Below are 16,163 nucleotides of genomic sequence, written 5' to 3' on the forward strand. Positions count from 1 at the left end.
GTATTGCGACCTTTAAGTTCCTGGGAATTCCAGTCTCTCAGGACCCGAAGTGGGATACCGTCAACTCCATCCTCTAAAACGCCTTGCAGACCATGTACTTCCTGCGGCTTCTGAAGAAGCACGACCTTCCACGGGAGCTGTTGAGGCTGTTCTACACACCGCTCATCCAATCAGTCCCGTTTTCATCCATCGGTCAGATTTGGTGCTGCCACACACACAAAAAAAGAACAAACTCCGACAGTAATCAGGACTGCCGGAAAAATTGTACCCCACGACCCATCCTTGAGAACTTGCACTCTGCCAGAACGAAGAGAAAATGCCCACCACATCTTGGTCCCAACATCTTCCAGTTCTTTCCCTCAGGTTGGCACGATCGATCAATCCAAAATTAAACAGCTTCTTCCCTTTTACTATAAACAAAGTGTCTGTCAGGTGTGTTGAATGGGCGAGTACTTTTACTTTACTGTAGTTGAGTTGGATAATACATTTGTGTCTATGGCAACAAACAACTAGCTAGATAAAAACTGGACTGAAGGCCGGTAAGAAACAAATGGATTCCTCAACTTTGTTTTAATAGATAGAAAAAACAGTATTTCATCACAGCGCACAGTCATTAAAATGTTGTTAACACATTGAATAAATATAATGCTACACACATCACGTTAGTGTTAACGGTCTCTTTGGGCATTTTTCTCCACGGTGACACACGACGACATCGCTCGTCTCTCAAGCACTAAAACCGTCCCGATCAGATCTTGTAGAGACCGAAGAAGTTGCCGTACTGCGAGTGGCTGAGAAATTGGGCGTGGGTCACGTTGACCAGGACGCTGGCGTTGCGATGGAGCCTGACAGCCGCCGCCAGGTAGCTGTCGGCGGTCCATGAGTGTCGGCGCTTTGGCCCGCTCTGCTGGGAGCAGAACCCGGCCCGGTGGGCCTCCATCACGGTCGTGTCCTTGGCCGACGGCGACCTCACAAACACAGTGTGGGTGAAAGAGGACGTGGGCGAGCAGTGCTTGAAGATGAGCTCCACCCGTGAGTAGATGTGGTACAGTCCGCTCTGGTTGACCCACAGGGCGCCGTCCTTCAGCCGGTAGGCCACCGCGCCGCTGGTGTAGGCGGCGCCGACCCGCGGCTCCCAGCGCAGCGTTTTGCCGACCACGTCTGTTTCAATCCGGCCTGTCACACAAATAGCCTGACCTAAGTCTTATGCTCGATACACAAAAACTTTTTTTTAATTACCTCTCCCACCCAACTCTGGTCAAAACATTACATTTAAAAAATGTAATTGTGCTTTGAAAAAATGGGAAACAACCGGATGCAACGTCGGCGTTCTTCCTTATGAAATGCAAAACTTTTTTTTTTCAAAATGAGAAAACAAAATTTTAAAAAAACAAAACATTTTAAAAGTCCCCTTTTTTTTTAACAAGTGTTATTTTTTTTTAGCAAAGGAGACAAACTTTGAAAAAATGTAAGATTATATCAGAAAATAATGACAAAAGTATTCTTTGTAAAGGGTGACTTTATCTTAACGTAATGGATTTTACAGCTTTGTTTTTTTTTTTAAATACGGTGCGAATATTTCAGAAAATTGTGGAACCAGAAAAACATTTTAAAATGGTAATGATTAAAAATCATCAATTGTAGAACTATTATATTTTGCACATTGTTAACAAGGAAAACATTGTAGTAAATGTAAAAAAAAAATAAGGGGGAAAAATGGTGGGTAAAATGTAAAAATGTGACAGCTTAAAAATGTGAAAATATTTAGCAAAATATGAAGAAAAAATAAAGGCAAAACACAAGGCTCTTTTGAATTCATGAATTAAGAAGTGTATCCAAATTTTTGGGGTACTTTAAACTGGAACAAAAGCATACCTATGACGTGTGCCGCAGGCTTTTCTTCTGTCTGGATTTTGTGGTCTTTGTTGCCTCCTGCTTCATCCAAACCTTCAAAGCGTCACATTGTAGCGTCACTTCGCAGATGCGCAAAGACCGGCGGAAACGATCGGATCTCAGCACTTACTGATTTGCTTGTTGGCTCTGCTCAACTCCTGCGCTTGCTTGAGCGCAGGTGACAACTGAGAGACACAAAATGTGATGAATACCACAAAGGGGGAGGACATCCTGTCTGCTTTGACCACACACTTATAACTTAAATGTCACAGCACATTTCATTGAGGAGTGGATCAGTATAACGTCGCAAAATGATCACCTGTCTAAATCAGTCACCAGCCTTTTAACGGCCACACATGCGACTTCCTGTAACTTTCCGCTAACATCCCAGGCTAAACTAAACTCTTCCCCAACTTCCAAAAATCTGAGCACAGTCGGGATATGTAGCATCATCAAACAGTGGGGGCTTGACATAGGAACGACCTGATTTGTGAATTCTTAGAGATACCAGTTGAGATTTTTTTTTTTTTTTGGGGGGGGGGGGGGACTTGGAAGCAAAAATTGAATCCTGTATGGTGCCAATGAATTCAACTCACTGGACAATAAGAAGCGGTTTGGCAAACAGTGAACCATTCTTCAAAAACAAGGCTTGAGTCATTATTACCACACCCAGTGAATGTCGGCCATCCAGATGACCCCGGCGTATACCAAGCCTGTGTGGAGTTTGCACGTTCTCCCCCGTGCCTGTGTGGGTTTCCTCCCACATCCCAAATCATGCATTAATCGGACACTCTAAATTGCCCCTAGGTGTGATTGTGATTGCGGCTGTCTGTCTCTATGTGCCCTGCGATTGGCTGGCAACCAGTTCAGGGTGTACCCTGCCTCCTGCCAATTTATCGATGGGATAGGCTCCAGCACTCCCGCGACCCTTGTGAGGATAAGCGACTCAGAAAAGCAATCAATGGGTTTTATAAATAAAAAAACGCTGACATTTTTATTAGATTTTTTTTGGGAGGCTGGAACTGATTCATGGCATTTCTGTTCATTTCAACGGGGAAGTGTTTTGTGATATGAGTGGGGTCACGGAAAATATTAAACTCTCATATCAAGGCACCACAGCACTACTTTGATACCAATCAATGGGTTACTTTCTCAACAAATAGCTGAAAAATGCAAATTTGTGTATATTAGGCTCATCCTGAGATCTCACCAGAGACCAAACTCACAATTTTTTTGCAATGATGAAATAAACAAATGTTGGGTGGGGGGGGGGGGGGTCCTTACCTTCCTCACATCTCTGAGCTCCAACTGCATGTTGTACATCAGGTACCCGCCAAAGCCCAGGGCTGCAAACACGAGCAGAAAGAGCAGCAGGACAACGGTGGCGAACGTCGGGATGAGACCTACGCAGCTGCCCACCCTTCGACCCCTTTGGGGGCACCCGGGTGGCTGCCCTGGGCGATGCTGCTCCTGCTGCTGACCTCCATCTACGAAGAAAACTTGCGGGAAGGGATACATCTGGTCACAGCTCATGGTGCTGGTGTGAATGCGTGAGTACATACTCTACGTTCATGTGGTGTTACATGCAACACCACTACCCACATATTCCACCCCCTTGCACGTATGAGATGGTCTGCATGTCGCTGCAGACTTGAGAGGACGACGCCTTTTGAAGCGGCGTCAAGACGTGAGTCACAGTCACCTGTCCTACTTTAAAACGACACTTTTTGATTTCTCTTTCTCCAGTTTCATGGTCACCAAGTGGGGTGAGGAAAAAGAATGACACAAATTTTATTTTTTTTTATGTGAAAAGTTCCAAATGTAGAAGAACATGGAAAAAGATACCAAACTTTTTTTTTTTTTTAAATGAAGTGGCCAAATGGACAAAATGCAATTTTCTCTAGAATGTCAAATAAATTGGCAAAAAGCTATGAAACTATTTTACAAAATGTGAAACTGTTTTTAAAAAGTTCCAAATTATGGCAAAATAAACAAATTATAAATGTGGAATTTACAAAATATGATTTTTTTTTCTAAATTGTGATAAAATGTCAGATTTTTTTCTTACATAATGCTGCATACTGTAAATGGCAATATGTGAAAGAATTCTAGACAATGTGAAATAATTTTAAAAAACTTCATATGTATTGCAAAGTGTCAAATGGCAAACTGAACAAAATATGTAAGAGATTGTACATTTTTTTTAGCATAGTGTAATTTTTTTTTAACAAAATGTTGAACACATTAGGGAAAAAAAATTACAGCCTGCGGAATCAAGTAAAATGCGAAAAGAGAACCAAATTTACAAAATGTACATTTTATGTATATAAAGAAAATGGTAAAAAATCATTTTTTTAATAAACAGTTTACCAAATTTAGAACTCAATTGCAAAACGTGAAAAAGGCACACACATAAAAAAAAAATTATATGGTGAACTTCTGTTACGTAGACCAAATGCAGCATATTGGCAAACAGCTGACTGTGATGATGGCAGTTATGAGTGTTGCAAAGGAAGCCACATGAAAAGGTCTCCGGCGCCCTGCGAGCCCAACAAAAAGGAGACTGACGCTTGATGTGAAACGCAACCAAATACTAGGGTCACTTTTTGAGTCACTAGAGGCACTATTCCGGTCCGATTTGAAAACAATATAAAATCCCAAATTCCCAAACGGAACATCCGAGTTAAGGGAGAAGTTCACATTGTAGACAAAAGCAGGACATGTCTGGCTAGCAACATGTATGTAAATCATACACGTTTGTGTTGATGTATAAGAACAATATATGTTGTCTAAACCAATACGATGGTGGCTATGCCACATACTTTGAACAAATTAACCACGTTTTATACTTGCCAATCCACCATAATCTTCCAATTTAGAGTTATATTAAAAAATAATAATAATAAAAAAATAAATATATATATATATACAAACAAAATAATGACCATGATTGGATTTATTTTGCAAAGTGATAAAGAGATCTTCAGGAGAGGGTTGAAAGAGCCAAATGTGGCTCCGGCACCACGGGTTGCTGATCCCTGCCTGACCCCAATTTAACCTAAAACCTAATTTGAAACACTGATTTGATTTGGGAAAATAAATATTTGAACACCCTGCGACATTGCAAGCTCTCCCTCTTTGAAATTAAGAACGAGTCCAAATTTTTCAAATTTGGTGCATGTCCACTGTGAGAGACATAACCCTAAAAAAATTCCAGAAATCACATTGTATTATTTTAAAAAAATAATTAATTTGTATGTTACTGCTGCAAATAAGTATTTGAACACATGGAAACCAGCAAAAACTGTGACCCTCAAAGGCTTGTTAGTCCACCTCTAAAAAGTCAACCTACACACCACTTATTAGTTTAAATTAGTGGCACTTGTTTAAAATCGTTAGCTGCATAAAGATACCTGGCCACCTAAAACAATTAGTAAGACTCCAACTAATAACAGTATATAAGAATATAAAATAATATTAAATAACAAAATAAAATGACAAAAATGACCAAATGACAAAAAAAAACCCCAAAACAACTTTTTGTACCAAAATCGGGATAAAGAACAACTAAAAATACATTATATATAAACATTTAAAAGTGTGAAATTAATTTTTCATACATCAAAAAAGTAGGCTACAATGTAATTTTATAAAATGTGATTTTATTTAGAAAATGTGGATTTAAAAAAAAACTTATCATATTGAGGTCACCTTAATGCAAAAAAAAAAAAAAAAAAAACAGCCGAAAGGTTGACATGCGTTCAGGCAGCTTTGCATGCAAGCAACGTGAGAACGCTGACAAAGCCCAACTTACAGGAAAACTCGAGACTTCCTCTGCACTTCATTGTGGTCTTCGAGGCCCCCCACATCAACCTGTTTCCTGGGACACCAGGAAACATTTCTATGTATTTTTATTTCAACACTTTTAAAAAGAATTCTCACACTCTTCCCCTTTGGACATCCATACTTGCACGAGAGGAAAAAAAAGTCATTTTATCTTTCCGTACGTACCGCATACATACATTTAGAACAACGCTCGTTTCTCTGAGGTGTAATACCGAAAGCGTTCTTTGCATTGGCATAACGGCCACATACAAGTGGGAGGCTACGGTTAGCCGGTCGAACCCCTGCGAGCGCCGAGAAGTACCGCGTGAGCCCCTCGGGCGGCTTAGTGAGGAGATGCGAGCTGATGAATCATTGCAGATTTCGCAGGGACTTGCGGTCATGCTTGCGCATTTAAAAAGAAAAAAAAAAAAAAACACTCACACACAAATCCAACCTTGACACTTAGAATTTCCACGCTGATACATGTCGTGCATGGAAAATAATGCAAATGGGACACAATAGCGTGCACACGTTGTAATGTCAGTTTAAAAAAGACCAAGACCACCTCAAAAATTGTCAATGCATGAGAGAAAAAAATTTAAAAGTTCCACCAAAGGCTGCAGCTAAAAGACAATACCAACAATCCCACTTAAAGTAAACAAAATGGGCTTTTCATACTTGAATATTGTACCTTGCTTCCATTAATGCCACCTGTGGTGAAAGACCAAAACTGGACAAAAGTAATGATTGAGCCATCATTTGGGGCCCAAAAACCTTTGGGGGCCACCGCTTTCGTACATGGTCAAGCACTGATATGAGATGGCCAGTGCAGAACACGACGCCCAATTGTTCAATTTTGATCACTAGACAAACCCAAAATCGACTTCTACTGTGGACGGAATGAGTCTGTGGCGTCGTGCACACAAAAGAGGTGTGCTTTTGTCTGTTTTGGTGAAAATTTGTGAGGTCTGTCGCTCTATGATGACATACAAGAGCAAGTGAGACTTGCGTGTCCACGTGATGCATCGCATGGGATACATATAGTAAAGAAAACAAGTATTTCAACACCCTGCTATATTGCAAATTCTCCCGCTTAGAAATCATGGAGGGGTCTGACATTTTCATCGTAGGTGCATGTCCACTGTGAGAGAGATAATATAAAAAGAAAAATCCAAAAATCACAATGTATGATTTTTTTAATGATATATTTGTGTGATACAGCTGCAAATAAGTATTTGAACACCTGTCAAACAGCCAGAATTCTGACCCTCAAAGACCTGTTAGTCCGCCTTTAAAAGTCCACCTCAACTCCATGTATCATCCTGAATCAGATGGACCTGTGTGAGGTTGTTAGCTGCATAAAGACACCTGTCCACGCCATACAATCAGTAAGACTCAAACTTGTAACATGGCCAAGACCAAAGAGCTGTCCAAAGACACCAGAGACAAAATTATACAACCCTACACGGCTGGAAAGGGCTAAGGAGAAATTGCCAAGCAACTTGGTGAAAAAAGGTCCACTGTTGGAGCAATCATTAGAAAATGGAAGAAGCTAAAAAAATCTGAGTGGAGATCCTTGCAAGATATCACCTCGTGGGGTCTCAATGATCCTGAGAAAGGTGAGGAATCAGCCCAGGACGACACGACAGGACTTGGTCAATGACCTGAAAAAGACCTGGGACCACCGTTTCCAAGGTGACTGTTGCAAGGTTCTGGCGTGGTCTAGCCAGTCTCCAGACCTAAACCCAATAGAAAATCTTTGGAGGGAGCTGAAAGTCCGTGTTTCTCAGCGACAGCCAAGAAACCTTTCTGATGTAGAGAAGAGCTGTGTGGGCCAAAATCCCTCCTGCAGTCTGTACAAACCTGGCGAACAATTCCAGGAAATGTATATTAACATTGGTTTTCTTTCTATTGTTCAAATACATATTTGCTGCTGTATCACACAAATCGTGACAAAAATCATACATTGTGAGTTCTGGATGTTTCTTTTTAGATTATCTCTCTCACAGTGGACATGCACCTATGATGAAAATTTCAGACCCCTCCATGATTTCTAAATGGCAGAACTTGCAATATAGCCAGGTGTTCAAATACTTATTTTGTTCACTGCAGACAATTTACATCCACATATGACAGCGGCTTGCTTCGGATATGAAACAAAATCAGATTTGTACAGAATTGACAAAAGTCAGATACGCCATGATGACCAAAAACCTTTACACTGTACGGGAATTGCATGTAAATTCCAGAGAGACGATGGCATTCATTTTTTAAATGAAGATCTTAAACTCAATTCAACAGCTCCTTCATGAATAGCCATTTTCATGGTCTTCTGTTGACAAAAAAAAAAAGAAGGCGTAAAGGAAAGTATACCTCCTTGGTGTGAGATCACGTGTCTGAATCCTCCCCAGAAGAAGAGTAACAGTCGAGGCCGAGCACATGACCCGGCGATGATTTCCCAGCCGCCCTCAGCGTCGACTCATCGGCGGCTTCGGTGTGCGTGACGACAGAACTCTCCTCTGGCGCCACGTTACCCAGGTTGGGCAAGGAACGCCGAAGCACCTTCGCGAGGTTCTGCGTTTCGGAGAGCCCTCGGTCGGCTGAGGCCCCTCTGAACGCGGCGGCGGCCATCGCCAGGCGCGTGCGGTCGAAAGCGAGGGGCTGGTCCTGGTCTCGGGGGGCCGCGTCTGTGTTCGGGGTGGAAGCTGGCAAACAGCTCTCAAAATGGCAGAACACTGCGGTTGAGGTTTTGGACTTCTTGACTGCGAATGGAACAAAAAACATTGTGGAGTTTTATGTTCATAAAATTGTAATAACACATAAGAAAAGAGACCATAAAGAAACTAATTGGTTTTCTTATGTATAATTTAAAGTCTCATCCACATGTTACCTCCCCAAAAAATAAAAAACATTCAGATGATATAATCTCAAATAATCCACTGGACGTGTGCCTGTAGACTGCATAAATTCTGATAACTATCCAGGCTCCGGACTCTCTCTGACTCGAGGGGTCTGTGGGGTCTTGAATGATCAATCTAAATGCATCTGGCAGTGAATGAGTGGAAATGTGTGTGTGGTGTGGCGGAGAAATATGTTAGAATAGTACAGGACATGTATAAAGGCAGCAGAACAGCAGTGAGGTGTGCCGTAGGTGTGTCAGAAGAATTTGAGGTGGAGGTGGGACTGCATCAGGGATCCGCTCTGAGCCCCTTCCTGTTTGCGGTAGTAATGGATAGGCTGACAGATGAGGTTAGACTGGAATCCCCTTGGACCATGATCTTGGCAGATGATATTGTGATCTGCAGTGAAAGCAGGGAGCAGGCGGAGGAACAATTAGAAAGATGGAGGCACGCACTGGAAAAGAGAGGAATGAAGATTAGCCAAAGTAAAACAGAATATATGTGCATGAATGATAGGGGTGAAGGGGGAAGAGTGAGGCTCCGGGGAGAAGAGATAGCGAAGCTGGATGACTTCATATACTTGGGGTCAACAATACAGAGCAATTGAGAGTGTGGTAAGGAAGTGAAGAAACAGGTCCAAGCGGGGTGGAACAGCCTGTGGAAGGTGTCTGGTGTTCTATGTGACAGAAGAGTCTCCGCAAGGATGAAGGGCAAAGTCTATAAAATAGTGGTGAGCTCAGCCATGATGTACGGACTAGAGACGGTGTCACTGAAGAAACAACACGAAGCAGAACGGGAGGTAGCAGAAATGAAGATGTCATGGTCCTGTCGGTCCCAGCCTTGGCTGTGTAGGTCCCCTACACACCTGCATTGATTGAGGCGCACACCTGCACCTCAACGGTGATAATGAACCCCAGTACTTATAGGACCCAGCGGACGGTCTGTCTTTGCCAGATCGTTGCCATCCATGCCTCGTTCCAGCACTTCTTTGTTCCTGATCCTAAACCCCTCTGCCTGTCCTCCGACCAACCCCGTAAGCTTAACGTCCTTGATACTGCTGCTGCTCTCTGACTGATCTCCCGTGTACCGATCACTGCTTGCCCGCTGACCTCCCCTCTACACCTGACGTCCTGGTTACCTGGTTCTCGCTCAGAGTGAACAGGTTGGATAGGATTACAAAAAAGCTCTTTAAAAGCAGAGCCAAAGTTGGATGTTTTGGAGACAAGGGTAGAGAGAACAGGCTTCGATGGTTTGGACATGTTCAGAGGCGAGAGAGTGAGTATATCGGTAGAAGGGTGCTGAGGATGGAGCTGCCAGGCAAAAGAGCGAGAGGAAGACCAAAGAAAAGGTGGATGGATGTTGTGAGGGAGCACATGAAGATTGTGGGTGTTAGAGAGGAAGATGCACGAGATAGGCTAAGATGGAAAAAGATGACACGCTGTGGCGACCCCTAAACGGGACAAGCCGAAAGGAAGAAGTGAATGAGTGGAAATGTTGATTTTTATTTTTTCTGAACAGAACGCAACACAAACACAACATTTGCGTTCTGGAACATTCCAACGCGCAGGGACCAAAGTCTAAAGTACAATAAATTCATGAGCACCGACTGAAGATCCAGTCGCACTTTCTTGGTAGCTAATGATGGCGCCAAAAGATGGCGCCAGAGGTCTTGTCTTGTCAAGGGACATCGGAGGCGACATCAGTTTTTTTTATTTTGTATATCAATCAAATAATCTGTAAGACATTTTTGTTCATGCTTAATGTTGTAAATGAGTTTGAAATTATATTCAAGTGATTTTGGTGCAAATATTTTTTGGATTCAACCTGTTAATAGAGACAATTATGGAGGAAAATGACGGTGTGTGTGTGTGTGTGTGTGTGTGTCTCAGATCATAGATCCGAACCCCCGTAAATAGAACATCATTGTTTGGACTGTGTGCACTGACCAACACTGGTAGACTCTTGCGCCTCTGCTCTCCTTTTACAATAAGCCCTGGGGGTCCAGGGCTTGTGCTTGCAGGTGGGGTCCAGCACTCGTAGCTTGGTCATGAAGCTTTTGTACTCCCGTTCCAAGGCCTCCAACTTCTGCTGGAACTCAGCTATCTTCCTCTCGGGGTAATGTGCAAGTTGGGATTGCTGAGAGGTGAAAGCAAAGATGACAGCTGCTTTTCCACTGAAAATGTCAACAAGTAAGCGCAGTAATTACCTGTAAGTAATACTCAATTTCATTCTTGATGCTGGGGATCCACTTTTTCACAGAGGAAGAAGAGTTAAGTGTACACTGGGGAGGGACATTTTAGTTAAGTTAAAGTGAGCACAAACGTGTTTTGAAGTCAAACTGTCGAAAAAAGCGTTATACCAGCTTAGGTCTTCGCTCCTTGACATCTTTTAGTCGACCCTCTGTAATGAAAAAAAGTGGCACTTAGGTGCAAATTAATTCAAAACGCTAAATGACGATCATTTTGTCATTTTACTCCCTGAAGGTGACCAAGCGAGTTAAACAGCTGAAGCGGACAGGTCGCCTAATGTCAACTAAATTATGTTGTGTATCTATATATATTTGTTTCCCTACTAGCTGTGTTACCTTCTCTCTCTTTCTGTAGCCAAAGTCTGTTCAAGCGTCCTTGTTGCTTCTCTTCATTTCGAGCCATTTTCAACAGCCCTAAACAAGATGGAATGTAAACAAAGTCACGTGATGCAAAAGTCATGTGAGGTACTCCGCCTCTCGTGGGAGTATCGCGAGAACCATCTGAACAAGTAAAAATAATTTTTAAAGTGTCTTCAAACTCTCATCTCGCAGATATGCTTGTGTACATGTATCTTTACATATGTACATTGAATATATGTTGAATACAAGTAATGGTCCAATTCTGACGCATATCGAGCGTATAAATCATTTTTAACCACGGCCCATTTACAATTTATTATTATTTAAAGCGAATCAAGCAATTTAATACATAAAATTCAGTAGAACCACGAATAAACAACAAAACCATTTGAAGTAATCGGTAAAATGTCTGAAGTAAAAAAAAAAACAGTACTCGAAAATATCATAATTGTGTGTTTGGGGGACGGGGCATAGGAGTGGGAGAATTAAGATCCTTAACTTTTCTTGTTGTCAGGAATCTTCTCGTCCTTTGACAAAGTCTCGGGATTTACCGTATCCAGACGAGCTTAGCAGACCTGAATCATTTCCCGTAAGACACGCCCCCTTTTATCGTGACGTCAACCTTCCGAGCGACCCCTCTCCTTATATGGTAGGGCAAGGACACCGTTATCCGGTATGATGTCATCTGGTCCCACGTTTCAGCAATCGGATCAGGATAATAATTAGGATTTAAAAAAAAAAAAAAAAGGCGCTTAAATTGGGCAAACTGTCGTTGTGGAATTTTATTCATGTAATAATGAATAAAAATATAGTCCCCTTATTATTTGGTGTAATAGACCATTTATATCCGTGGTATGTCTTTCAATCCTTCTATTTTTTATTTAAAAAAAAATTATAGCCAAAAGATAGACAATGTTTGTTTTCAAGGGCCACATTTGATAATTTGAAGGGACAGGTGGGGAACGTAATTCGGGGATGAAGATTTGGATGAAAAGGTCAAATGGACATGGAAATATGTGTTTTATTTTAATTATAATATAAACATGTACAAGGGTATTTGTTAGAGACATACTACAGGACTCTTGATAAAGGAAATCAATGGTGGGATGGATTAAAGAATTGAAATCATGGTGATGCTACATTAACACACACACACACACACCACACACACACACACACACACACAAACACACACACACACACACACACACACACACACACGTATATATATATTTTTTAAAAGAACAACTTAACTCGATAAATGAAATATTGTTTGAATCGATGGAAAGTAACATAAAATATTGTTGAATAGAATCAAGTGAACGAGGGAAGGTATGGCCTGTGCCGCCCCCTAGTGTCAAATTTTGCGAATGGGCAGTTTATGCTCACATTTCAAGACAATGCCCGATTCACCCACCTCCACCTGCTGATCATCATAAACTGTGCATTATATGGATTATTCATTGTAACAGCTTCAATTAAAAAACTATTTGCGTAGATAGGATAGGGTGTGCAAGAGTTATATTGTTTAGTTTGTTTGCAAATAAGTCACCCCAAAGGGATTAATAATAGTTACTAAACTGTTTCCTTCTGGACAATTATACACTTTTTTGGGGGGGTGGGGGCAAATTCACATCATTCATTCAAATCCGAGTGTAATAATACAAGTTCTTGACACTGTCTGATGACAATCGATGAAAGTTTTAGTGTTTAAAATACAATTGTCTCATGCCTTTTTCTGTCGTATCACTTTATTGACAATTGAAGCGTTATATTTGTGGATCTTATTCTCTTAAAAAGGGATTTATTCCAAGTTGTAGTGTTCATTTTAGCAATTCCAGTTATTTGTTAATGTTTTGTTAAACTTTGACAAATGAAGTATAGAAAAATTCCATGCAACTCGTGAAAGTGATTTTTGTTTTTACAACGTACTGTAATTTTATTGACTAAGTATATGACAATTGTCTCCGATCTTCACTGATAAGCCTCCTTCATTTTTTTTTTATTGATAAACCATGTCTTTTTCTTTGGTTTCACTTACAACCCGAGACGTTTTTTTTTTGTTGTATTTGCATAACAGAGCAGGAAGTGCTGCACTCCCTTGGAATCTGTGGTGCAGTAACAAACACTAACCGGATATTTTTCACTTTTGTCAAATAAACGATATTCCACAAAAGTCACAGTCCAGCCTCGCTCAACAAAACAAAAAGTGTGATTTCCTCCCCCCTCCCTCTTTCAATTTAGAGATCCGTCATCTGGGAGTGAGCAGTTTCTATTGGCCTGATCGATACTTACATAAATGGAATTTAACTTGCTAGTAGTACACCTCGCAGCTCTTGCAACATGTTGCAACATGTCGCACGGCGCACCCACACCAAAGACACAGGCGGAGACCGTGGATTCATTTTAGGCAGTTTATTTTCTTCTTAAATATCGATGACTTTCAAACATAAAAAAAATTATACTTATTATAAAATGGTAAACATAAGTACTCAGAGTTGATCTTATATACATATAGCAATGAGTTAAACCCCATTAAACAAAGTCAATCTTGAATTTTCTTTCTAACTTCTTACAATAAAGAAAAAGTTGTCTCGTAACTCAAGAAGTCAGACAACGTGCCCATCCGATTCTCCCCCCCCACCCCTCCCCGAAGAACTTGTGTCCAGATGTCTAGGAGCTGGCCCAAGAATGATGATGGTGAGCGGCAGCAAGAAAACAAGTCCGTTGCAGGTTCATATCAAGTCAGCTCTAATACTGAATGTATTCTCCACTGATCCACGAAAGCAAGAAAAAAATGAAGTCTTGTCCAGTTCGACAACACAAAACAGAACCGACTTCTGTTATGTCGCCGTGTCCGCAGCAGCCCTCTCCGGGACCGACCTCACGGCACCGGGGCACTTTGCTGCTGTTGTTTTTTTTAAAAATTCATTTTTCTTTTGTTTTTTTTTCTTTTGCACAGCCCCTCGGTCCTTCCTGCCAGTGTGGCGCCGCGTCATCCCAAACCAGTTGCAGGATTTTCAACTTAAAAGTCTTACTTTCTGCTCAGAAAGTCTGGAGCTGCTGCGTCAACATGAGCTGACAGCCGCTGTTGACGTGGTTCATCACCTTCTGCTTGAGTTGCGCCACCTGCTCCCGCAGCATGTTGGCGGTGGACGCCAGTTCCGAGTTCTGCGACTTGAGGGTCTTCACTTTGTCCTCCAGCCGCGAGATCCGCTCCAGCTTCCTCTTGCGGCACTTGGAGGCGGCGATGCGGTTGCGCATGCGCTTGCGCTCCGCCTTGATGCGTTCCTGACTCTCCATGTCGATGGGGGACAGCGGAGGAGTTTCACCCGGCATCTCGGGCACCGTTTGCGGCTCCTCCTTGAGCGCGGTGAGCATCGGGAGATGGGGGGAGGAGGTGGACGAAGAGGAGGAGGAGGGCTGTGCGTAAATCGGGAAGGACGCGCTCGGGGCCGTGGTCGTGTAGCTCAGACCCGTGGAGGTGTAGCTGGGGACCGAGCTGGTGTAGCTCGGAGACGACACGGTGCTGATCGCCGGCTGGAACGAGTTTAATTCCTCGTAAACCGGCGAGTCCGAGCGCATGGTGCCACTGTACACGGCCAAACCGGCTCCTGACGCCGGCGGGGGGCCCGAGGGGGCGCTCACCCCGGGCAAGTGCTGGTGGTGGAGCTCGGCCAGCGCACGCACGAAGCCCTCGGCGAACCCTTCCTGCTCGTCCGTGACGTTCTTGGGGCACAGGAACTGCGTCGGGGTCGGCGTGGTGGTGATCAGTCCGTTGCTCGACTGGATGATGAGCCGCTCCAGCTCCGGGGAGGCCAACTTGAGCAAGCCCACGTCCGGGGAGGTGAGTAGATCGCCGGCCCGCGCCCGCAAGTGAGGCTTCAGGCTCCCGGCGGGGTCGGACAGGTTCAGCGTCATGTTGTGCTTGAGCGCCTTGGAGCCGCTGTATCCGTAGCCGGCGCCGTTGAGTGAGTCTTCGTAGAAAGTAGTTTCCATCTTCGTATACATAGAAGTGAAACCGAAAAAAAAAACCACTCACAGACACAAATAAGCGACTTCCTGGTTACCAGTTGAAGTTCCCAAAAGTCCCAGGCGAAGTTTTCAAGACGCACTTTCGACACAACACTTTCTACTCACAGTGTTGTTGTTTCAGTCAAGTTCTAAGAAGTACATCCAATTATTTTCAAGAAAACTCCGGTGGGAGGGTTTGTCCAACTTATGCCCAGTTTCACTGTGTAACGGTGGTTCCCCCTGCGCGGTCGTGTATATACTCTGACTTGGACAAGCGTGGTGGCAAACCTTATTCCGCCGCTGCCTCTCCGAAAATAGCCATGATGTCACGACAGGGCTCTCCCATTGGCTGGAGGGCGTGTCCCGGGGCGTGGTCACGCTACGTTGCCGAAGCGACCCGCTCCCCGCCCGCCCCAGAAGATTCTGAAAAGTTGCGGTGCATTGTGGGATGAGGTAATGCCGTGGAGGAGCGCCTGCGCGGTGCATTGTGGGATGACGTATCTTGTTTGAATATCTGGTTACCCGCTCTTGACTGTCAGTGGCGGGACGGTCGGCATTCGGGACGGTAAAGAGCTAAAGCCTTCCATTTACGCTTTTAAAAACTTACAAATCTTTATTTACAAGAGACAAGTCTATTTCCAAAGTTCTGAACAAGAACCGCGGCGTTAGCTTATAGCCCCATCGGTTAGACTTCCCGTTTATTTTCTCTCGTCGGCAATCGCTTCAGTCATTTATTTAAATAGTAGTATTTGTTTTGAATACTAGCTGAAAAGATCGATGGATTCCGGCAAAGGTTAACGTGACGCCGAACACACTTCCACGTTCACAAGCCGTCAAAACCGTCACTATGTTGGATTTATTCTTGAGAACAGATCCAACAACAAAGTATTCGTATGCGTTCAGACGTTTATACACTTTCAAAC

The 16,163-nt window shown here is 43.1% G+C and overlaps 3 protein-coding genes and 1 long non-coding RNA gene across 6 annotated transcripts; 1 reads left to right on the plus strand and 3 right to left on the minus strand.

Moving 5' to 3' along the window:
* Positions 1 to 609: 609 nt before the first annotated feature.
* On the minus strand, positions 610 to 3,954 carry faslg (Fas ligand (TNF superfamily, member 6)). The gene is made up of 4 exons (XM_061826080.1): positions 3,178 to 3,954; positions 2,024 to 2,078; positions 1,876 to 1,947; positions 610 to 1,176 (listed from the first exon to the last, which is right to left on the minus strand). The coding sequence occupies exons 1-4, from the start codon at positions 3,451 to 3,453 to the stop codon at positions 749 to 751; spliced, it is 831 nt and encodes a 276-aa protein (XP_061682064.1). The 5' UTR covers positions 3,454 to 3,954; the 3' UTR covers positions 610 to 748.
* Positions 3,284 to 12,382, minus strand: si:dkey-86e18.1 (uncharacterized protein LOC557342 homolog). 3 transcript variants are annotated; one of them, XM_061826083.1, is made up of 6 exons: positions 11,203 to 11,326; positions 10,978 to 11,018; positions 10,825 to 10,899; positions 10,565 to 10,754; positions 8,092 to 8,480; positions 3,284 to 3,392 (listed from the first exon to the last, which is right to left on the minus strand). In XM_061826083.1, exons 1-5 carry the CDS (start codon positions 11,324 to 11,326, stop codon positions 8,107 to 8,109), a joined length of 804 nt encoding a protein of 267 aa, XP_061682067.1. In that variant the 3' UTR covers positions 3,284 to 3,392; positions 8,092 to 8,106. The 3 variants fall into 3 exon arrangements, with proteins under 3 accessions (XP_061682067.1, XP_061682068.1, XP_061682065.1); XM_061826084.1 differs by lacking the exon at positions 3,284 to 3,392 and adding an exon at positions 11,726 to 12,382 and having other exon boundaries at positions 6,900 to 8,480; positions 11,203 to 11,280; XM_061826081.1 differs by lacking the exon at positions 3,284 to 3,392 and adding an exon at positions 6,900 to 7,581.
* Positions 9,043 to 11,361, plus strand: LOC133503997 (uncharacterized). The gene is made up of 3 exons (XR_009795876.1): positions 9,043 to 9,651; positions 10,624 to 10,807; positions 11,222 to 11,361. It is a non-coding gene; the product is annotated as an uncharacterized LOC133503997 (long non-coding RNA).
* A 1,235-nt stretch (positions 12,383 to 13,617) lies between the features above and the next one.
* Positions 13,618 to 15,550, minus strand: jun (Jun proto-oncogene, AP-1 transcription factor subunit). The gene has a single exon (XM_061824809.1). The coding sequence runs from the start codon at positions 15,235 to 15,237 to the stop codon at positions 14,272 to 14,274; it is 966 nt and encodes a 321-aa protein (XP_061680793.1). The 5' UTR covers positions 15,238 to 15,550; the 3' UTR covers positions 13,618 to 14,271.
* Positions 15,551 to 16,163: the final 613 nt, after the last annotated feature.

The sequence above is a fragment of the Syngnathoides biaculeatus genome, chromosome 7 (genome assembly GCF_019802595.1).
Source record: "Syngnathoides biaculeatus isolate LvHL_M chromosome 7, ASM1980259v1, whole genome shotgun sequence".
Classification (NCBI taxonomy): Eukaryota; Metazoa; Chordata; class Actinopteri; order Syngnathiformes; family Syngnathidae; genus Syngnathoides; species Syngnathoides biaculeatus.